Here is a 23,240-nt window from a genome sequence, read left to right on the forward strand (position 1 = left end):
TTTCATGCCACATTTTTACTTCTGTTTCTTGCTCTTTACTTATTTTTTACTTCAGTGGGATTCTGAATGCAGGACTTTTACTTGCAATAGAGTATTTTTGTGTGTTTTAATACTTTTAAGTAAAGAATGAAGATACTTCCTTTACCACTTGTCCCACACAGGTTGTACTAAATGGTCTTTTGTGCCCCCTGCTGGTGGCTCTGAAAACTAACCTGACAGGAGAGAGAAAAACAAAAATAATTTCAGATGATATGAGGTGAATGGAGCCAACATGAAGCTTTGCAAAGGCTGTTTTGTTAAGATAAAGTGATTTAAAGTAAATTAAATATGTTAAAGCAGATTTTTGTGTGAAGTATGTGGCCTCAAACTGTGCAGTCCTTTGTTGTTTTGTGTATGATTTGATGTGTTCATGTGTCTTAAAGGGCTCATCACTTTTGGATCAGTTTTGGGGTTTTTTTTAAAATTATAATTCATAAACATCATTTACCTTAAACACACACTCACACATCCAAATGAATGCTACAAATCTGACTGTGAGATGTATTTACAGCACGCTACAAAAACATACAAGAAAATTTACATTTTACACACTCAAACAAAATGTTACACATACGTACAGTGATTTCTTCTCTGTCTCTTTTGGTTGTGAACAATGTGGGAGTTTGACATTTTATTGTTTGCTGTCTTGCAGGGAGCGTTAGAGGAGAAGATTGAGACCACGCTTGTAGGAGTGTTTACCAAATAACAAACTATCCCTTTAAAACACAACAACTTCTCTGGGCTTTAAAGCAACAATTTGGAGGGAGACGTATTATCCTAAAAGTCAAATGAATAAAAGCATGAGTTCACCGTTCTGGACAAGGTGTAGGTTCGTGTCCCACCTGAGACGAGGAGGGACCCCAGTACATCGTATCGGCAGTTGGCACTGATACAAAACATCATCAGTGCATCCAAGACTTAACTTCATCTCTCTAGAAGTTAAAAATTCTTCTACTACTAAGGCACCAGCAACATTTCGCAAATACTCAGTGCTTACGATGAGCTGCACAATTATTTGTTGTTCACCACGTATTTTTTGCTCAGTTTCCGTTATCTATAAAGCGGTTAGAGAGGAGTGTAGCCATACAAACATCACGTGTAGATGCAAGGCTATTGGAGATCAGCATCGATGAACAGAGTATCACCCACACACTGAGAGCTTTAAAACACAATAATCCAGCATGAGTATTATTGTATTTCTTCAAAGAGGCAAAATACCCAGTTAAATACAGTGTCAGAGAACGTGTTAAAATAAAAGAAGACATTGGTACCCTTCTACTCCACAGGGACAGACCTGTTGTTTACAGACCATTTACAAAAGCCTGTGGATGCTTTTTAGATATTTCTTGATATATTTGATGTTCTATCGTTTCAGTACTCTCACACATGAGGACAGATGTAATTTTCACTGTGTATTTCTTCAACAACTACTTGATTAATTGAGAAAATCATTGGTAGATTAACTGACAATGAAAATAATTGTCAGTAGCAGCTCTGGATCTGATGAAAATCGTACTGGAATCAAAATGTCAGTGTGCAGGTCTTGCTCTTTTCATTTTTAAAGCCTTTCGCATGAGTCAAAACATTTTCTGACAGATATGGATAGAAAATGCAAAAATCCTGTATCTAGTGTTGTTATTTTAATAATTATGCAGCCTAAATATGATGCCTTTTAGTTTCTGTGTTTGTAGATTTTACCTTTGCAGCAGTTTTTATCTATTCTAATTTAATGAAAGAGACTAAATTATTGTTCAGGCTTTTGTTTTTCACCCACACTTCCCCAGTAGATAAAACTCCTTCAAAAAGTGAAAGGAACGTTTGCTGTCAAACACCCTGAACTCTAACCCCTTCCTAATCCTGTGTGATCTACATGACTGCTGCTCAGCAGCATCCTACGTCTTAATGTGCGTCATTAAAGCAGCTTGCGTTGCCTTCATTTCCCCGCCCTCCCCTCTGCTGTCTGCCTGTCTGATCTGAGGTCACTCTCTGTTTTCAGTCTTTGGTCCTGCTCTCTGCTCAAATGTTGGGGTCCTCGTCCAGCTTGGTGAGGTCGGGGGCCGTGCCCATGAACATGCTGCGTCCTCGCTCCAGCCGGCTCTTCTTGTCCGTGAGGCGGAAGGCCTCCATGAACTCGTCAATGTCGATGCTGCCATCCTGGTTGCTGTCGATGGTGACGGCCAGGTCGGAGATGGCCTCATCCGTGATCTCCATCTTTAGGTATACACTCAGCAGCTTCCAGGTCTGCCGGAAGTCCTCCATGGAGATGAAACCTGAGGAGGAGGAGGACGTTATAGGTTAAAGGTCAGGAGGTTATGGCTGGAATGAAGGGAAGGGATGGAAAAAGTGGAGTGACAAGAAGATATAAAAAGAAGCAGATGATGATAAAGGAAAAAGCATATGTCACTATGTGTGTGTGTGTGTGTGTGTGTGTGTGTGTGTGTGTGTGTGTGTGTGTGTGTGTGTGTGTGTGTGTGTGTGTTGAGGGGTGGGGGATGGAGAGACTAGTAGATCAGTGGGTTAATCCCCGTCTTAACTGGGAGGATTCAGGAAGCTGTGGCCTCTTTTGCACGCTACAGGTATTTTAATGGAGGCTGAACTCCGTAGTCTCCTCAATCTGGACACAACAAACACTTCACTAAGCCCTGACACACTTTAAACTGAACCAGACTGTCTCCATTTGATTGAGTCTGCGAGTCAGTACAGCAATTTCATCAAGTTGTTGATCAGCAATTTTTTTTTTCTCCATTCTATAAACAAAATTGTGGATTTATGCCATTCTGGTCCAGGTTAATGTCAATCTCTGACAGGATTTAGAATAACAACCAAAAAGTAAATAACTCAGCTTCAGACTATTACAGCAAGAGGATTAAGTGAAGAATGCAAAATAAAAAACATTTCTTGTAAATTTAAATTGAGGCAGATTTTCGTGTATGAAGAGAAAGAAGTGGAGTGTGCAGATGTTCCCAGTTTACATGTGACTTGTTTCAGTGATGAATAATTTATTTTACCTGAGTTGTCTGTGTCTACAATTCTGAAGATGGTCTCCAAGGTGGAGCGGTGACGATACAGTGTCTCAAGCAGACTCTGGTCAATGTGCTGCAAGAGAGGAAATGATGAAAAGCAAGTGAGAAAAGTCTTGATGCAGAGCTTTTATTTTCATCTGAACAGCACTGCATATAACATTTGAGAGCGAGCAGGAAGGGATGTCTAAGCAGAGTTGGACTTGAGCGCAAAATCCCCATCATGTGCACATCATTTGGTTCTGAGCACTTGAGATTGAGCAAGAGGTCATTTGTTAACCTTTTTTTTTTAACAAGGAAGCTGCAACAGGACACACACACACACTCGTCCAGAGGTCAGGGCCATGTGTTTTTCAAAGGTAAAGCCTGCAGATCAGTCATGTTATGCGATTAGATACTCATGTTATGTGACAGCCGTTTCTTATTATAACAACAAATGTCATGTAAGATATAGGCTATGTTAATTTTGTGACATAAGATGAAGGAATGAGCCCCATTTATTTTTCTAAAAATAGACAGTTTCAGCTTTTATTTTGAAAAGTAGAGGAGTCTAACAGGGCGACTCCTCACTTCCAGGTTAAAACTGAACAGGTGATTCTCTGCTGAAATGAATGTACACAATTCCTCCTGCATGCTGAAATCATCTGTTCTCACTGAATCTGATTCTGCTCCTTCAAATCCATGACTGAACACTCTCAGACCCTGACATGCAGACGTGAGTAACACACAAAATTCATGTCAGACTCTTGAGATAAGTTTAAAAATATATGTATGCAATTTTAGCTGCAAGAAAACGTACGGCAGTTAACTAGAAATCTGAGTACCCACCTACAAGCTCACATTGGGGGTTGGGCCAGGTTTGGGGATGAGGGTAGAAGGACGGTGTTCTTTTCTGTTTTTTAAAAACAATGAAACAACAACAACAAAAACCTTTTGTCGTCGATATACTTCCATACTTACGTCCGCGCTCGGGCCTTTGATGGCGAGCTCGTTGAACCATTCGTGGTAGTCTATCATGCCATCACTGGTCTTGCAGGTGACCAGCTGACAGCGCAGCATCCTCCAGGGCAGATTGAGGTGCATCACACTCTCCACTGCAGAGGCCCAGTCATTCAGAGACACGCGACCTGACAGAGGGGGAGAGAGAGGAAGTTAACACTGTTTTCTCGTGAGCAAAGACTTTGGCAGTCTGTTAGACCAGTCACATTTGAGGGTGGCTAATTCCACCAATTTGATCTATTATTTGATTTCCGATATGAGATTTCGGCCAAATTTCCATCCATTGTTGCATTGTCTTATTGTTTTGGACCCATGGGTTCCCCACACTGTCCTATCAGATCAATTAAAACTCCAGAAAGAAGAAGAAGAAGCTGTTTGATATAATTTTAACACTGTAAAATGTCCCACTGAATACATGTCTTGGTCACAACTTGTGCCTCATTGCAGACATTACACACACAAGCAGATGCTTGTTTATGTAATATTATTTATGTAATAAAAGTAAATCACAGATCAACAACAGTTTCAGTTGAAGTTTCTGTGAAACTATCAAATGTTCTGTTCTGCCCACATTTGTTTTTTCCCAAATGGGGATTATGACCTCAGAAAGCACAAAGGTGTGCGCTCAGATTTCTTCCCATCCAGACACTGTCCTTTGAGAACAACATGGGAAAAGGGAAGTGTATGTGAGGTCTGTAATGAAAGGAAGCAACACCTGATCCGCTGAGGACCGAACTGAATCACGAAACTCACGCTTCACACACACCTTTGTTGTCGCTGTCGTACTTTTTGAAGGCACAGATGAGGTCAGACTTGTGCGCAAACAGCTGCTCCCGTAGGACTTTGAGGGCTGAGCGCTCGGTTCGTCCGACACTGCAGATGAGATAAAAACACACACGACAGATAATAAACAGCACATTTAAAAAAAAATAGTAACAACATGTAGTCTTTAAAGGTGAATAAATTCATTAGAAGATCTGAAGAAAAAAAAACAATGTCATTGAAATTAATCAATCAATCAATTTAAATAGGATAAAATGGACTTTTATTATTTCCAAATAATTCTGTGTTTTGGGAATATCCATTAGAAGCAAAGATCAATACCATTCTCATGTTTGTATGTTAAGCATGTAGCTACAGCCAGCAGATAGTTAGCTTAGCACAAAGACTGGTTCTCTCCAAAGGGAAACAAAACAAGTTTCTCTTGCATGGATTTGCTAATTTTCCCTATTTTGCACAACTGTACATTGCAAATTTGGGTTGTTTTTTTTTTTTAAAAGAGCAATTTAAAGTTGTGACCATCAGCTGTGGGGAAGTGTAACCTCTTCCATATCATTTTTCACAGTTTTCTCATATCTTTAAACGATTAACTGATAAAGTCTATAAATAAAGAACAGATGAACTAGTAGTAGCACTAGTCCAACGTTTGGAATATTTTCTGGTAGATTTTCGTACCTTTGTCTCACAGTGAGCTCTCTGGTCATGCTGCTGGCCTGGTACTGAACCATATAAGGCACAAGGTCTGGACCCAGCTTCACGTAGGCGCCTCTGTTGCTTCCCACATCATAGTAATTGGAGGCAGAGAACAGGGTGAGGACCTAAGTGAAATGAAATACAGGTTTAATGTTTTGGTGCATTTTTGATGGCTCCACAGGCCCAAATAAAAGAGGAAATGTGTAGAAACAAGGTGAAACACATCTGCAACCATGTCAGTGATCTTTTTAGCTGGAAAATTACTAAACTGTGGGATTATGGGAGTCTGCGCGGACCGTTGGTGTCTGCGCTCACCTTACGGTTATGGCAAAACTCATAACCGTCCTGTTTACACTCGTGGGAACGGATGATGAGCTGCAAATTGTGTCTGTTCAGGAAATCTTCTGTGACGTCGGGGCCCCAGTAGCAGCCTCCGCCCCGCACCTCGTTGGGCATGCAGCCGTCCTGGGACATTGGGTCGCTCCACAGCAGGTCCAGGATCTGGAGGCACAGAGTAATTTGCAATGACCGAGCATGTTTGGAGCTGATCCACCACCAAGCACCAGAACCAGATGAAGAGCATTGCCTCTCACTGCCTGTGCTTAAGGTGATGATGGCCAGTTTGAAAAGCAGATTGAACTCACACCAGAGGGATTACTGATGCGGTGGATTACAGCATGTTACAGCCCATGCAGGCAACAATCCACAGCTCTTGCTCTGTGTTGATCACTGGTGGAACAGTTATCAGGCTGTGACTCTGGACTGCTTCAGTCCACTGGGGCAGAGTCAAAGCACAAAGGCCTTGGCCTCTGACCAAACTAATATTGTTTTTTATGAATGACAAAGTCACTAACTAAAAATCTCGTGACAATTTGAGACAGAAAAAGAAACAGAAATTCCTTCACAGAGCAAAGACATAAAACAAACGAGTTTCATTTGTAAATGAGATGTGCATCAGCTGAAAACACTTCCCACTTTTGCAGCACCTTTTGCTGCTTTAATAATCTGAGAAATGATTGATTGTGGGATGATTGGGCTTTTCTACAAAAACATTATATGAGATAGAACTCAAAGTCAACCACCTGCTCAATATTCCTTCATCACCTGTTTCCATTCCTCCTTGCTGTTGTCACTGTTCACAGAGTCAGAGGACACAGACGGAATCATATCTTTTTCTGATTTGTTGATTCCCAAGTTGAAAACGGACTGCTTCCTCCTGCGGATCTCCATCTCGTCCTCTGCGTTCATTTTGATTCGGTCGGAGAAGTCCTGCAGCGAGCGGTTCTGGAAGCTGTTGCGGGTTCCCAGGGGTGTGGGATATGCGAGGGAGGCCCGACGCTGGAAGATCTTGTTGGTGGAACAGATGTCGTCGTCCATGTCCGAGTCGATGGACGTCCCCGCTGAGCTTATGTGCCTCTTCTTTGGAGGCCTCAGAGCTGAAATATACTGTGAAAAACAGAGAAGGGCACAGATTTCAAGGACTTTTAAGAGAACTGATTTTTTAAAATGACATGAAATAAAAATGTGCAGGGCTGCACATCCTGCGTCCTCACGTTGTGTCTGTCCACTCTGGCGAGGACGCTGAGGTCTGTGGTGTCTGAGATCCCTCCGTGGAGGACCAGCACCTTCTGGTCGATCACCGTCGCTAACGGCAACCAGCTGAAAATCTTCTGCAGCAGTTTCAGGATCCGTTTGCCGTGCATCTGAGGAGGAACACAAACAACAGGAGATGTCTTTATTCATCCTCGTCTTCTTTTTATTGTTTGTTGATATAATTTTTCATTGTTTTCTATGGATCTTACTTTTACATTTTATGGATTTTTTAAAATTCTTGATATTGTCTTTATTTGATTTGAGGTTGTTGTGGCTTGTGCCTCTAGTATAGAGATGTTGTTTTAGATTGTGAGTTTGATGCCTGACGATTCCACCTCGACCTCCCTGACTCATGAGAAGCCAGATGTCCTGTAGTCAGTGGGTTTAATGACCTCAAATCCTCTTAGCTGCAAGGAGGAGTCACCAGTATTGTAATGGGAGTGAAGCTGGCCTACATCAGGATTTAGCGGGAATGTGTAAGCAGGGGTGAGTGTAGGTGATTGAAACCAGTTTAATTTGTTGCTCCAAAGATAGTAGGGATAAGGACACATTTTGGCTCCATGCACTCGCTTGATAGGCTGGGATGAGGAGGAAATAGAAAGCAGTAAAAGGAAAATATGTGGGTGTGCATGTGTTCATGATATAAACCTACCTTGTATTTAGTCAACACCTCCTTTGTAAATCCGTACCTAAACCAGCCAAAGAAACAGAAGGAATAAGTGAGAAAATGAGGATTTAATTATGCTTGATGAATTTGTTAAGAGAGGACAAGTATTCAGTTTACGTCAGACTTTTAGCTTCAGGTAGAAATATTTGTTTTACCTCAGGTTGACTATATGGTCCTCGTGGTTTCCTCTGTTGAGGTAGACGTCACTCGGATAGACGAGCAGGAATGAAAACAGGATGAGAAGGATCTCAATGGAGTCTTTGCCTCGGTCTACAAAGTCTCCATTAAACAGATAGGGCTTCTCCAAGGACGGCATGCCATTCTGCAACGTAAACAACAGCAGAGTAAAGCTGTGTTAAAGGGTTATTCTGTAATTCAAACGTAAACAAATGACCAACCATGGCACAGAGAGTCAAAGCAAAGGATTAAAGATCCTGTGTCACTCCCTAAATGATTTGGTGAGCCCCTAAAGGCAGAAAAACACAACATGTCGCAGCCCGACACATTTGTTTTAACCAAAAACAAAAGTAATTATATAATTTATCCTTTGTCGTTTAAGGCAGAAAAGTCAAAATTCTTCAAATCAGTGTCTTCAAATATAAGAATTTGCTGCTTTTCTCCATTTTTCATTTAAAATGGAATGAATTATTAAGATTTCAGAAGATGAGGTCCCAACCTTGTAGAAAATCAGCAGCAGGTCTTCCAGTTGGCCATGCAAATCGCCTGTAATGAAGAGGATATGTGTAAATACCTTAACATGGTTCTTTAATAAGAAATAACAAACTTTAATACTTTAAACTTCAAACTTTAATAACAAACTGAAAGAAACACTTTACATTTCAGTCTGAATGTGCTTAAACTTTTACAACAATGAGACTTTCAGCTGTTTAAGATGCTGACCATTTAATCACAACATCCCCAGTTCAAACTTGGCTGAGGACTCTCGTTGCCTGTCGCTTTCCCCTCATTTCCAAACACCTCTAATACTTCTGTCTCTGTCACCTAAAGGCTAAAATCAATCATCGAAAGAGTCACTGATTTCTTTCTGCTCACCACAAATAGCAATTTCTTTGCTTTGGCAGGTGGAGATGCGGTTGATATTTGGCAACATCCGGAGCAGTTTCCACGTCTCTAGCAGGAGCTGGAGGACGTAGCGTGAGTGCAGCTGCTACTGGGAGAGAGACTTGTTAGCAAGAAGGCTTTCAGGTATGGACATGTGAACATGAAAAGCAACATGAAAGCAGCAGCAGTCATTTAAACACTGGGAACTGAGAACAGGCATGTTAACCAATAACAGCAGCATACAGTACAGAAAAGCAAATGCTGGTCATGATGTTTATGCCTTGTTACATACAGACAGGTGCTTCATTGACATCTAAACCTGCAATAAATGATGTTTTAAGTGAATTCTACCCATCACAGTAGCGCAAAAGTCACTGAATGTGAGTTGAGGCACTGTGTTTCAGGCTGGTTAGAAGAACTGTACCACTGTGCACCTACTTTCTTCCTCCTGAAGGCCTCCACCAGCCCGACTGCCTGCTCCACCGTCAGAGGGAAGGTGAGATGAGGCCCTGAGTAAATCTCTGGCACCTCGATGTTCTTGTAGCAGAAGTACCTCTCCCACTCTGCGTCCCGACAAACCTCGTTCTCTCTGAAGATGTGCGAGATCAAATTTCCTGGAAGACGACGGTTCAAACTCAGAGATGCGGTTGTGCACAAGAAAATTCCTGAGCAACGAGGTTTGTCAGATGAAATGTAAAATCTTACGTTCATTGCTTGATGGTGTGAAATTATCCATGAGGTAGCCGAGGAAATTGTAAAGCTGCACAGGGGAGAGAGATGGGAGTTGAACTTGTAGATTTATTATTACTCTAGAGCTAACATACAGAATGATACCAGATCATCTCTTGTTACCTTTATCTGAGCCTGTTCTCCGGAGTATTCGATGGACTGGAAGATGTGCCAGGTGTATCTCCGTCTCATCTCTGTGCGGGCTACATACTGACGGTACCATCTCTGAATCAGGACAGCAGCTTTAATGCCTGAAACACAGACAACAGGTGATCAGACACTATCAAACACTGCAGACATGCATGTTGGTCGGTGCATGTCCTTCCTCTGTGGACATTTAATAGAATTATACTGAATATCATATATGGCTTTTTATTTTTTCAAAACTTCGTTATTTACATTAATGATTCAAAGAAAAGTGTAAAAACTAAGAAAATCAACATATTTTTTCTTAAGATTAAATATCTATCAAACAACAACACAACAAACAAGGTAAAACAGGTGTGGCTTACTTGTGACAGCTGCGTGCAGCAGAAAAGTAAAAAATATGCAGTTAATAATACAACATATGATTCATATGAGAGAGATTACAGTTATAGTGCAAAGTGCAAAACAAAAAGAATTGCCCAGAGAAACAAAAGACAAGCAGTGAATTATGTCAATCTGTGGAGGTTAAAAGTGCCCAACAGGTGTATCAGTCTCTGTTTAACTGTGTGCAGTTACCTTTTCCAGAGTGTTTGTGGAAGTGGTCAGACTTTGTGACGCCACATCCCATGACTGTTCCTGTTCAAAACACCAAACAAACACTAAAATCTGAGTACACCACGGGTTTGCCACTCATTCACACATTTTAAAAAAATAATTCTGCCCTCTTTCGTCCACAGAGTGGAAAGTTGAGCATGGCTGGGCAACAGTAGGAGAGCTGGAGCTGGAGGATGGGCGACTTTGTGCCCTTTTAATCCTTTTAATCTTGTTAACTGCTGGTTCACTCCTAACCTCTGTGACTGGCCTCAATCCTAGAGCCGAGGACTGTTTTTGTCCGAATTCCACGAAGGCGTGCATTAAGCAGTCTATGAAACCGAGGAGGCTGGAAATATCTTCACAGCATGAAGTTATTTTGATGAAGTGGAAGAATTAAAACATGGAAACATCATTTTTAAATGTCCTTTTGTTGTTTCTGGTAAATAAATGATATCTAAATTACTGTTTAGGATTTACAAAACCAAATAAAAGATTGAGTGCTTAAATCTGAGAGTGGTAGATTCTACCATTTTACCGTGTGTTCACGCACAGCTCTCTTGTTTTGCAGTGCTGGTTTTGGCCTACTTAAAAGAACAGATGGGTAGCTTTCGTCACATGTAAAGATATTTAAGAGCAGGCCAAAGTCGCCCAATAAGAGAGGGTTTTCAGATCACAATACTGTTATGTGAATTTAATAACCCAAAAAAGAATAGCCGCACTGTGAGGCAGTGGACTGAACATGCAGAAGTGCTTCAAACCATTATTTGAACCTAGTCTGGGACATTTTAAGATGTTTCAGATTTTTTTCTGTCCTGATCAAGATCAGAAAAGAACCAAAACAGAGACTTATGACTTTATAGGGTTAATTTACCTGCTGAAGAAAACTTTCAAAAGTAACACTACTACTACTAAGAGACTTAAATAAGCAGTTTACTTACGTGGTCACCTCCTCTTTGCAGTCAGCAGTTCCCAAGTTGTTTGGCTGTCAGTGCTGTGTGTCAGCGAGTATTTAAACGGCCATTTGCTCTGTTTCATCCTCCACCAGGATCAGTTCAAGAGCTGCAGGATATCAATCAGGTCTATCATTGTAGATGGATGGAATGACAGCAGTGCCCAGTAACTCACCACAGAGGCCTCATGTGTGAAGCACTCCCCACTGTACAGTTATCCCGGTCTGTGATGATGCTGGTTTAGTCTTTAGTCCCTCGGTGTGATCGCATAATCAAGGCACCAGGCCACAAGTGGATTACTTGAGCTAATGACTTGATGCGACTAGACTTGTCTTTATATAGGAAGGTGGCAAAGTGCAGAGGTTAATGTGGGTGACAAGAGGAAAGCCAGTGCTGTTTTTGGTTTTGTTTTTGGAAGTGCTTTTGATTTCAGGTGCTTTTTATTTGTTTGTTTGTTTGTTTGTTTGTTTGTTTGTTTGTTTGTTTGTTTGTTTGTTGGAGTTCAGGCTGCTATTTGCATGTGAGCTCAAGCAACTTTACTGAAGCAAAACTCAATGTCGTCATTCAACTTTGTGTTGAGCCGAATGAGGGTGAATAAGGATTCAAATAAAACCTGGAGCAGACAGAAACACAGACCACAGAACATTTATCCCACATGTAACCAGTAATTGTGAATTAGTCCTTTTTAATGTTTATCCTGCTGATATTGCAGTCACCACTTTCTGAATAGGCACCATGTATTAAGGGTTTATAAGCTTTAATTTATGGCTTATTAACTATGAATAAATCATTTACTAATGCTTTATAGATCAGTCATGAGCTGTTAATAAGAGCATCTGTTGGGTTGCCAGGTTGTGGAAAATTCTCCTCCAGTAAGACATTTTGCTTGTCTTTTTAGCTGCTCATTGAGACCTCTCCAACGGCCTGTTTGACCACGTATCTCCTGGAGAAGGGTTATGGTGCATCTGGGCCAAAATGCAAGCAAAAGGACAAGCAAAGTATGGTGCTGGAGGAGGTTTTTCCACAATCTGGCAACCCAAAAGTTGGTGAATCTATGAACAATATATTAACCTTTAATAATAGTTAATTGGATCTTATAAAACCCTTTATAAATGGCGCCTTATCATCAATTTTTTAATCGTCAGACCATAAAATTAAGATTAAGAAAAATTATAAGATAATGATAATTGCTCATCACAAAGTTACCAGAGTTATCATGTCTTTTTAGAGCAAGAAAAAAAAAGCCAGAAATTCAAAATGTTTAATATGAACTTCACATGAAACATGGAAAAGCAAGCGGAAATCATCACTGATTACCTCAACTGACAACCGACTAATCGGTTACACGAAGCTAACGTTTTAGTTAACACGTTAAATTTTTAATTTCACATTAAAATGTGCAATTTTGGGGCGTCATCTAAACATAATTTTAAATCCATGTCTCACTTTTGGAAACTGTTGCTCTATAAACACACCTGAGCGCTGCTGCTCTTGAACGCCTCCCTCACTGACAGGACGTGCATATGGCGGCGGTGAGTTGTCTTATGTTGGTTTGTTTGCGAACTGCAGCGACACGTAAGAGCTACAACGAGCCGTCCTCTCTTTTATCTGGATAATGTTTAACGCTAAAATGTCATGTTTTGTGGTTAATGTGGGAAAATGTAGTTTAAATATATGTATGTTGCTCCGCTTGTTGGATAATAAACAAGTACCTTCCAGAAAAGTGGGAGTCACCGTTGAAAAGCATTACACGGATTCACCGTGGTTAGGCTCAGAGGTCATGTACACTGAAACTAATGCGGATCAAATCCTTCCTTAATGAAGGTTATATTGTTCAATTTGTATTGAAACTGTGTCAGAGAGGCGTCGATTCGACTTTATGGTCTTTTCCGAGGTTGCAGTTTGTGTTGGTGTGGGACTGTAGCTGTTTCTATTATTTTGTCCACCCCATTTACATCAATAAAGGTTGGCTGAATAACAACACCACAAACTACACCCTCCAGAAATATCACACAGTTAAATCTACATCTCTTTATCACAGTTTGAATTAAACACTTAACATTATAACCTTCATGATGTAGGATTTATTGAAGGACTGTTGTTAGTTAATTAGGCACACAGGTGTGCCTAATTAACTAACAACTGGGTGCATGTTCAGTGTGGTAAACACTGAGTTGCACATCGCCCAACAGCCCTGCAGTAAATCCTACCTTAATGAAGATTACAATGCTTATTTTGTTCTTAAAACAGTTTTTGTGGGATCATCTGATCATGATTGAAAACGTCAAACATTAAACAAGAAAACAAAGATTTTACAGGGTGTAAAAACATTGATTTGGTGGTTAGTTCCTGTATGAAAAGACACACAACAACAACATCTGGAGGTGACTACGTCTTCCAATCTTGTGCTTTGATTTTAGGTAGTGGGACTGTCAGTTTGCCTGGGATTGTTGGGATCACTGGGATCGTTGCTTGTGCCTTAAATGACAGTAAGTCTTTAACAGTATGCTGTTGTTGTCTGTGCAGAACCACTGAAAGCAGCCTTACATTCAGAGCAAGAAAAACATGGTCTGCTCACAGGTTATTTTTCACTAATTCATTTTCCATGCTGGTGGTTTGTACTTTTTTAAAGGTCAGAGGTTCACATTGGAGATGTCTTTATCAGGAGAACGGGAGATTGAACTTTGTTTTCAGGTTTCCTTTTATTTCAAGCTACTCCTATCTTTGCGTCACTCTTTGCACCATCATTCAAACAAACCACTTGTAGATGAACTTGAATCAGTTTCCAGAACAGGCAGTGCCTCTTGGAGTCATTAAATCAGCAGTCAAACACAAAATAGGAATCATTCTTGACCCTAGTAAAGGTCGCATGACATGTGTTTACCTGTCTATTTCTGGGAACTGGTATGTTTTAAGTGCTAGGACAAGATGAAAAGCACCAGGCTGTAGCAGAGCACAAAGTGACCTTTGACCCTTGGTTAAATTAAACATCATGTAAAGTTGAGGCTAAGGCTGTATTCTCTATAGGTTTGGGTTTACATGCACATAAGATCAAGTATTTTTCTGTGCAACTGGTTTTTCAAGGCAGATGCAGAAATCCATATTGTATTAAGGCCTTTCCTCTGAAATAGTTGTAATACTGTTGTTTGTTCTGGAGAACTTCTGCTCACACACCAGTACTGTCAACTGAGCTGTTACGTTTGAGGTTCAAGCTACTGTATTGCTTGAAAACAATATATTGGCTCGAATGTAAGAGGATTTTTTCCCCCCTTAAATTCAGTTCTGAAAGATAGAGAGTAGTATTATATTCAAGGACTCCTTAATTCACTGCCTCCTCCAGTGGCAGTGACACAACTCATGGTATCAAGTACAGTTAACTTTAATCCACTTTAAAACCCTTAGGGCTCGATTGCAGCTGTTAAGTGTCAAAAATCAGTCATGACTCAGTCAAATCTGAACACACATTATACACATTAGTTATACACTATATACACATATAGTGTATAACACATTATACACATTAGTGTATAATGTGTTTCAGTATGATTTCCACTTTCCGAGGACAATTATCTTTGATGCCCATTGCAAATAAATGTCTGTAAACCCGCTTAGAAATCATAGGAAAAAAATACACTCATTGTAGGTGCCGAACTTGCCTGAGAACCATCAGGTTTTTAAGTTTTTTCCAGTATTAAAGTAATTCAGTGATAGTTTTCAGCATGTCCAATGTTGCATAGCAGACAGGAACAGCTAATAGTGAACTCGACTTACTTAATTTTCCAAAAGGAAAAAAAAAAATATATAGATCATATAGACAAATCTGACAACCGTAACAACAACAACGTGCCAGTTGGTGGCGGTAATGCACCACTTCGTTGTTCGCCAGCTTCAGCTTTAGTGAAGTGATGGCGAGACGAGGGAAAGTCTTAAGGAAAAAGGGGTCAAGAGGACAAGTCAACCAAGGACTGAGAAGAAGTTACGATGCCGGTTTTAAACTCAAGCTGATCGATGAAGCCGAGTCGTCGGACAGTTGTCAAGCAACCAAGAAATACGGTGTCACTTAATGTCATGTGAGAAGATGGCGAGCCCAAAAAGACAGTCTGGACCACGCCAGCGGTCAGAGAAAAAGTGTGCGAGTATGTGACCGAGAGATTTAACGATGCAATGCAGCGCACCAGGGCCGATATTCAGCGGAAAGCTCTGGAAATTGCCGAGAAGCTGAACATACCTGCGGCCAAGTTCGAGGCCTGTCTCGGCTGGTGCCAGAGGATGATTCGCCGGAACGGGCTGCGTTTAAAGAAGACGCGTCTGCGGAAGGAAAACAGGTCCTTCACATGTAAGTAACCACTTCTCCAACACTGCTGGGCTCTTTTACAACCCTTCTGTTGTGTGCTTTAATTGTAAAGAAGTGTATCAATGATGCAGGGCTGTATAACTATTATTATGTTTATGTTTATGTTTATATTTATATTTATATTTATATTTATACAGTTGTCCTCCTTGTGTTAGAACAGCTTCTAGTCCTATAATTTTAATGTGGACATAATTCAAACTGGCAGAGAGAAACCTGAGATTGGAAACGTCTCTTATTTTGAGTTTTGATGGACTTGGGCTTTAGGATAAATGTCTGCTTGACAATTTGACATTGTCTTTCAAATGTCTTTCTATGTGTCTCTGATGGGGGCGTCAAGGTCAGACAGAAAGTATTTTCTTAATTCATCAACATCTTTCCATTGATTTATACCATGTTTCTTAACAATCTCACAATGCATCCCACAACCATGATTTTTTTTCCATGTTGTTCAGTACCACAGATGGAGTCCTCCTGAAAAGAGGACAGATGGATGTTTTCCTGCAACGGATGTGAGCTCCTCAGCTCACCAGGACGAGGCAGGCTGGACGCGCTGTGTTCTGTGCCTTGCCCTCGAAAAGAAAAACTGGACAGGCTTCAAGTGCAGGTCTTGTAACGTCCCTCTGTGTATAAACCCGTATCATCTCTGCTTTACAGAGTGGCATGACCTGCAGAAGACTGAAAACTGAATTTCAGCTATGCCAAATAGATTTAAATAATTGTAAATGGGTACAAATGGACAGTACTGCCTTGTCTGAAAAGGTTTGGGCTTCATTTTCAATTACCAAATGGAAATTACCTTATTTCGGGAACCAAAATTTGAATAGCTTTATTCATATTTTAGTAGATTCTCTGTAAAGCTCAACAGTGGGATTTTGGAAGTCATGTATTGAAAACAGGTACTATAGAGAGAGATTAGAACAACACTTTGAAATGTCACTAATATTCAGTATTTTTACAGATTCATTTAATTTAGTTGATGACTTGTATATTTTTACAGTGTTTAAATGTGAAAATACATTTTAAAAATACTGAACGTATCTGCCTACTGTATTTTATTCACTGTTTCTTATCTTCAAAAAAATATTTTTCAAGAAACAGGTTTTTAAAATTGGGGATGTCTTATACTCGAGCCAATACTGTAAACGTCAAATGCTCCATGCTTGTTAATGTTCCATAATAATCCATCTAGCTTGAACATAGCAGCTACTGTATCGACTAATAAGAAATCAACTGTCAGAATGATTTCCTAACCAAAATCATTTGAGGTCCAGTCAACAGTATCCGCTCAGTGAGCACCTGACCAACATGCTCGTCATCGTCCATCGCTGCAGAAATAATCCATTAGGCCCAGTTTGGGTGCAACAAAGACACACAGTGTGTTTTGTCCTCGTCTGGTTTAGTTGAAGTTTTCATCTCTCTGCCACTGAGTTGAAACAATCTTGAGAGCTTTTTTGAAGTCATATAATTCAGTAGTCCATAGAAAATGCAACATTATTATTTAATTATTATTTAATCAGACGTGTCAGACATTTTCTGGCTCAGGCTCTGAGCCTGGTGAGATTTTGTCTTTAAAGTTTTCACATGATTAAAAGTTAAATTGAAATTAATATGGTTTTTGAAGGTTAATTTGACAAAAACAACTTGTGCTGGAAATGTTTCTCTGTTTTTTTTTTCCACTTTATAGACTAAACAACTAATGAACCAACCAAACAAGTAGTCAGTCACGTAATTAGAATAATTGCCATTTGCTGCCCTGATCCTGTGGTATTGATTTTTGGCAGCAAAACTGCTCAAATAAATTTAACCTCTTTCTGTTTGGTCAGTAACTAATGTATAAACAAGGATTCAGTGTTACATTTATCTAAATTTTAAACACAAAATCTCTCAGATGACAAGTCCTTAGAAGGCGTCTTTATTGCACCTCGATAATCACTTTTTAACGCTTGTACTTGCGAAACAGGGAGGGAACCTCCCCGCAGTCAGTTTGAGAGGCCAGAGCATTCAACACGTCCTCTTATCAGCTTCAGCCCTGACTGAGCTCTGTGTGTCAGAGTCTGAGGATGAGGATCGCTGTGCTGGGAGCCACTGGGCAGACTGGTCAGTATCTGGTCAACCAGGCGCTGCAGCAGGGTCACTCGGTCACCGCCATCGTCAGGAACCCAGGGAAACTCACCGTGCATCATGACAATCTCAAGGTAATGTAACACCGACTCTGTGTGCTGTATAGTGACTTTCACAGGCCGTTTCTACTGCTCGCTGCACACTCGGCTCAAAGTTCAATCTGTGCCATGTCACATGATAAATGTTGTATGAGGAAAAACCTTAGGTAGTCTTTGTGTTTTCATACAGTAGCTACAAATGTTCTTGTAGATTTAACAATCTGGGCGTGATTCTGTACACACAGCCGTGCACATAACAATGTGGACTCAACTGCAACACCGCAAAGATAAGTCTGGTGTTATTCTGAATTTTCCTTATAGTCAACAAAACCCATGTTTACAAGTATCACCTGATAAACCTCGTTCCTCTGTGCCATAGAGCTCGATTGTTGTCTACAGACACTGGGCGACATGTTCTTTCATTGCAATGAACATGGATATTGTAGTTTATTTTGAGTCAGTCCCACATTCAGCATCCTGCTGCTGTAAATACTCACCAGAGCACAAAATGTGTATTATTCGGCAGCTTGAGTTTACAGTTCAGTAAACTCACCAGTTACCTTTGTTTCATGTTGATGCACAAGATATACACGAGTATATGTATATGTAAAGTACAAATGAACTCAGGATTGTTCATGTTTCCTTGTCTACCTTCAGGTGGTGGAGGCTGATATCTTCTCAGCAGACAGTCTGAAGAATCATTTCAAAGGACAGGATGTGATCATGTCCTGCCTCGGCTTCCCAGCCTCCCTCCTCTCGGCAGTGACGGGCTACACACTGTCCATGAAGGCTATGATCAGCGCCATGCGAGAGGCCCGGGTCAACAGGATCATCACCATGACCTCCTGGTACACCGAGCGTAAGTCCAGTACACTTGATGATGCTTTCAAGCCCTTTTCTGTTTTGTTTTTAGAAAGAAAAAAATTAACCTACTATTTCCAAGGCCAAGAATGACCTTTTATTTTCATCTCCTGTAGCTTTTTAGCCACACTAGCAGCATGACTCCAGAGTTGATAGGGTCAGACTGGTGTCAGCTTGGGTTTTGGACAGTTGTTTGGACAAACAAGCAAAAGTCTTCATTGCGGGCTCAAAGAAATTGTGAATGAGATTTTTTTCTCTTCATATTTCATAGACTAAATGATTAATGACTTTTTATTTATGTTTTTCTTTTAATTGTTAGCTAACTCTGGAACTCAGTCATCTTATCTCATCCGCTTCCTCCTGCTGCCGATGATCCGAAGCGTCCTCACCAACATGTATGAGATGGAGACGTTTCTGCAGAAGACTGAGGACATCAACTGGACTGTGGTCCGCCCACCGGGCCTCAAGAACCTGCCGGCCTCAGGTAAAAGTAGACAGGCAGTGGCCAGCAGGGGGAGAAGAAAACCTGTAAACAGACTCAAGAAACGTGCACTCATTTAACAAGCACAGGAGTCAGTTTTCTCAGAGTCTGGGTGATGCAACCAAGAATATCAGAGGTTCATTCATTGAAGTATTTAAAGAGTCATACTGCCTCAGGGTCTATTTTGACATAGTTCAAGCTTATTAGCATGTGTTCTTGTTACTTAATGCAGTGTTTCTGAGTGAATGGGCCTCATTTTTTGTAAATACCGATCTGCTCCTTGAGGTTTCAGCATGTTTTCAGGCAAACTGTTGTCTTCCTTTCACCACCTGACCAAATCAAAATGCTGTTGCTGTCAGGCCTCTAACTCTCGACTTTTTATCTTTGGGACCTCTACAGCTCAAGAGTTTCTGACCCATGAGGGATACTTTGTGCCCGACAGCAGCGGTCACCCTGCAGGCAGCGCAGTGGGAAGAGGAGACGTTGCTCGCTTCATGCTCTCTCTGCTCAACAGCAACGCCTGGGTCAAGAAGGGAGTCGCCATCACTACCAAATGAGGAAGAAGAGGTTGGCATTAATAAGGGCTTGGTTCACCTTAAGTATAAAAAACTATATTTCTCACAAATCTCTAGTGGTATCTGCCCATGCAGATATTTTATTAAATTGCCCAGGTTTTGAGATATCAGCCTTTGAGATTTTTGCTTCCACACCTATACAACAGAGGTAAATGGAGGTTTTTGGTGCTTACTGCACTGAAATCTCTCAATTAATCTGTGAACCATTTTGACTAAGAAGCAAACAAAATTTATTTCACCTCTACTGTATTGAGGTGACAGCAGAAATTAATAGCTTGAATCCTGGGCAAATAAAGCCAAAAACTATGCTCTTATAAAAGATGTTTATTGATGTTAATTGATTTAAAAAGTATAATGTTTAACACCTGACACATTTTCTCCTTTTATGAAAGGCAAAAAAACTGATTCCATACGAGCAGTTATCATTCTTTATGGTTATGGCTATCATCAACTTAGATTTAACGCATTCTCTAATGCATTAACTCTATATTTAACTTGGCTTTTCCAGTTAAGGAGGATAACCCTGAAACAAAGCCTACTGGTTGGCAAAGCCTACTAAACTGGTTTGGAAATCCTAGGTAAACATGATCTGTCCCCTATGAGACAGTGAAGCTGAATTGATTCAGACAGGTTGGTAAATAATCCTCATGGTTGGATATGACTAGAGCTAAGGAAGAAAATGTGTTCTCATTTTTTTAGTTGGGGTGAACTGCCTCTTTAACAAAATGTTCGGCCCTATTTTTTCTGCCTTCACAGTCTACTAATAGATATGATGGTATAACTACTTTATATGGCCTTAAATGTCTTTTTATTTACTCTTGTTTAACAGATTCTTCTTTTTATAAGTTTGAAAACCTTGTCTGTGTTTTTATTATCAGTGACAACCACTATTAGCAAAGGAATCGTGATCAGGTAGTTCATGCTTGTATTTATGCACGCATTTTAATTATTGTCATGTAGAATAAATATAAACATACTTCCCCTGGGGACGTTTATCACTTGTGACCAGAAGAGACACAGTGGAAGATTTTAGAAGACGTCTGTTGAGGCCCCGTGTTTGCCAGATGCTGAATAAAATGGGTTAAAGTAGGGCTGAACGATTAATTGCATTTGCGATCATATTACGATGTGAAGAAAAATTTCAACCTCGGAAACTGCGATTGCACTCATGCGAGAGACTGATTGCGCGTTAATCTGTTTAAGAATGGGCTCAGGCTCGACAGAAGCTGAAACTGCGGAAAGTTCAGTGCCAAAGAGGAGCAGGGCGTCAGTTGTGTGGGACTATTTCTGATTTAAAAAAAAAAAAAAAAAAAGCAGCGTCAGGTATTGTGCAAAACCTGCCTTGGCAAGGTTGCTACCTCACGGGACAACACTCCTAACTTGTTTCAGCACTTAAAAAAAAAAAACACCAGAGAAGAGCGTACGATAGTTGCATGGCTAAAATGCCGAGCACCTACTCAAGTAAACCAAAGACCACTCGGCAAGAATCACCAGTGTTTAATAAATACACTGGATAAGTGATACAACATGCCGTCCCGCACATATTTTAGCCTGGTCGCCATACCGGAGTTACACACAAAATGCAAAGAGAAAGTCGCTGCGGAATAATAAGTAATGTTTAATCTATCTAAATATTGTTTTGGTCATACTACAATGATTTATTGCTTGTTGTTGTTGAATAATACAGAACACAAAGAGCTTTCAAAAAATAATTGCATATTAAATCGCAATTAGATTGTTTTCCAAAACCATTTAGCCCTAGGTTAAAGCCTAGGTGACAAGCTCCAGTTATTTTTACTTCAAGCTGGTGGCGAGATTAAGATGTGTTTCTCCGTGTTCTGGAACACAATGGTGATTGTATTGATGTACGAGATCGAGATGTATTAACCCTGATAAATGATCTTCATCAGTAGACTTTGTCAGATCTCAGAGAACCTGTAGGGAATGTGCCGCCACTGGCCCAACCCTGTACAAACAGATTAAATAGTCAAACAATGCTAGAGGACAAGATGTTTAGATACATTCTCATTGCCTGTGGCTGAACTGAGACTGTTTTGCTTGAAATGCCATTGTAACGTGATCTGGAAAACTGCCCTGAAATGAGAAGCAACACAACCAGCTGTCCAAGAATGCAATCTGATATGTATGTGAACGTAAAGGGGATGTGCCTACATATTTTTTTACATGCCTTTTGATAACGAACAGAGGCGGGCTGGCCATCGGGAGGTTTCCCGAACGGCCGCTCTGTTCCCGGCCGGTGGTCGGAACGTTTTTTTACCCTATAAAATGCAGCATCAGTGTACCGCAGCAGCGCGTCCTCGCAGCCGCAGATGGCACAGAGTGGAGCGTAACCAAGGGAGGAGCTGTAGGTTTCAGCAGTGAGGATCACTTCCGCGTTCGCGTTTCTCGGCTGCCGCTGGGGGCTGGTTCCAGAAGTGAGCAATTCTCCTTTGACCCTCATGTTAAAATAGCCAACTTTACAGCGTAAAAAAACATATTTACAGCCTGGTACATTTTTTTTATATAAACTGGTGAAACAGGGAAGTATCGTCACGTAATCCATTGATTTCAACAATGTACCTGTATTCTGAATACTATCTATTTAAACTGTAACTGTAAAGGAATACAGTTACTCATAATTTGTATTCTGAATTGGTAACGCCGTTACAAGTATTCCATTACTCCCCAACACTGTGTGCGCGCGGAGAACAGAGGCAATAAGACTGGCAAAATTCTGTTCAATTTCTGCTTTATTTGGTAGCATGAAAACATGGAAAAGAAGATATTTTGTGTGTTCCTTGCATGTGGTTTTGCTCAAATAAAAGCAATTAAGTGTATGTGTGTGTGTCTGTGGCTTCTTTCTTAATTTACCCCGCTCGTCTTTCTTGTTTTCTTTCGACAGTTTGATGACTGACTGAGCGGCTGAGCCAATCACATTTCAGTAGAAACAGGTATCAGCTCAAATTGGGAGGGGCCGCTCGTATCCCCCCCCAATTTGCAAAATATTAGTTTCACCCAGTCCAGCGGAGCGGAATCATCCCAGTCTAACGTTAGGTTCATAGACTGTATAAAACACGGACGTAGCACCCGTGACGTCACCCATTCGTTTCGGGGAGTCGGTTTTGTGACCAAACCATGGGCCATATTTGAGCTGCGCCATCTTGGATATTTACGGAGCCCCTCTGGTGACATTGGATAAAAAAAAAAATAACGCGAGGCCACGAGATATTTAATGCGTGGCCACGAGATCATAATGCGTGGCCACGAGATAGTAACGCGTGACGTTTTTTATGACATTTTGAGATGAAAAAAAATTAGGACTTTTTTTGTCCGATTTCGACGCCTTACTATAATATGATGTTTTTTATGACATTTTGAGGTCAAAAAATGTTTTGACTTTTTTTGTCCGATTTCGACGCCTTACTATGACGTTTTTTTATGACATTTTGGGGTCAAAAATTTTTTGGACTTTTTTTGTCCGATTTCGACGCCTTACTATAGTATGACGTTTTTTATGACATTTTGAGGTCAAAATTT

General features: G+C 40.6%; 2 protein-coding genes across 6 annotated transcripts; one reads left to right on the plus strand and one right to left on the minus strand.

Moving 5' to 3' along the window:
* Positions 1 to 1,792: 1,792 nt before the first annotated feature.
* Positions 1,793 to 10,357, minus strand: LOC121184667 (serine/threonine-protein phosphatase with EF-hands 2). The gene is made up of 17 exons (XM_041042484.1): positions 10,306 to 10,357; positions 10,095 to 10,103; positions 9,706 to 9,833; positions 9,559 to 9,613; positions 9,292 to 9,467; positions 8,845 to 8,959; positions 8,468 to 8,514; positions 7,947 to 8,113; positions 7,777 to 7,813; positions 7,085 to 7,234; positions 6,636 to 6,977; positions 5,847 to 6,032; positions 5,514 to 5,656; positions 4,825 to 4,931; positions 4,020 to 4,186; positions 3,048 to 3,135; positions 1,793 to 2,309 (listed from the first exon to the last, which is right to left on the minus strand). Exons 1-17 carry the CDS (start codon positions 10,355 to 10,357, stop codon positions 2,056 to 2,058), a joined length of 2,223 nt encoding a protein of 740 aa, XP_040898418.1. The 3' UTR covers positions 1,793 to 2,055.
* Positions 10,358 to 12,787: 2,430 nt separating this feature from the next.
* On the plus strand, positions 12,788 to 21,442 carry LOC121184821 (flavin reductase (NADPH)-like). 5 transcript variants are annotated; one of them, XM_041042710.1, is made up of 6 exons: positions 12,788 to 12,805; positions 13,694 to 13,762; positions 17,649 to 17,822; positions 18,444 to 18,645; positions 18,967 to 19,131; positions 19,528 to 21,442. In XM_041042710.1, the coding sequence occupies exons 3-6, from the start codon at positions 17,688 to 17,690 to the stop codon at positions 19,683 to 19,685; spliced, it is 660 nt and encodes a 219-aa protein (XP_040898644.1). In that variant the 5' UTR covers positions 12,788 to 12,805; positions 13,694 to 13,762; positions 17,649 to 17,687; the 3' UTR covers positions 19,686 to 21,442. The 5 variants fall into 5 exon arrangements, with proteins under 5 accessions (XP_040898644.1, XP_040898645.1, XP_040898647.1 ...); XM_041042711.1 differs by having other exon boundaries at positions 12,789 to 12,805; positions 17,588 to 17,822; XM_041042713.1 differs by lacking the exon at positions 12,788 to 12,805 and adding an exon at positions 12,814 to 12,848.
* The last annotated feature ends 1,798 nt before the right edge of the window (positions 21,443 to 23,240 follow it).

The sequence above is a fragment of the Toxotes jaculatrix genome, chromosome 7 (genome assembly GCF_017976425.1).
Source record: "Toxotes jaculatrix isolate fToxJac2 chromosome 7, fToxJac2.pri, whole genome shotgun sequence".
Taxonomy (NCBI): Eukaryota; Metazoa; Chordata; class Actinopteri; family Toxotidae; genus Toxotes; species Toxotes jaculatrix.

Coding starts and splice junctions, on each gene's coding strand:
- LOC121184821 (XM_041042709.1), top strand. Junction 17,823..18,443: donor TGCATCATGACAATCTCAAG/GTAATGTAACAC, acceptor GTCTACCTTCAG/GTGGTGGAGGCTGATATCTT. Junction 19,132..19,527: donor CAAGAACCTGCCGGCCTCAG/GTAAAAGTAGAC, acceptor GGACCTCTACAG/CTCAAGAGTTTCTGACCCAT.
- LOC121184667 (XM_041042484.1), bottom strand. CDS start 10,357: ATGGGATGTGGCGTCACAAAGTCTGACCACTTCCACAAACACTCTGGA. Junction 7,235..7,776: donor AGGTGTTGACTAAATACAAG/GTAGGTTTATAT, acceptor GTTCCTCCTCAG/ATGCACGGCAAACGGATCCT. Junction 4,187..4,824: donor GTACGACAGCGACAACAAAG/GTGTGTGTGAAG, acceptor CCCCTCTGTCAG/GTCGCGTGTCTCTGAATGAC.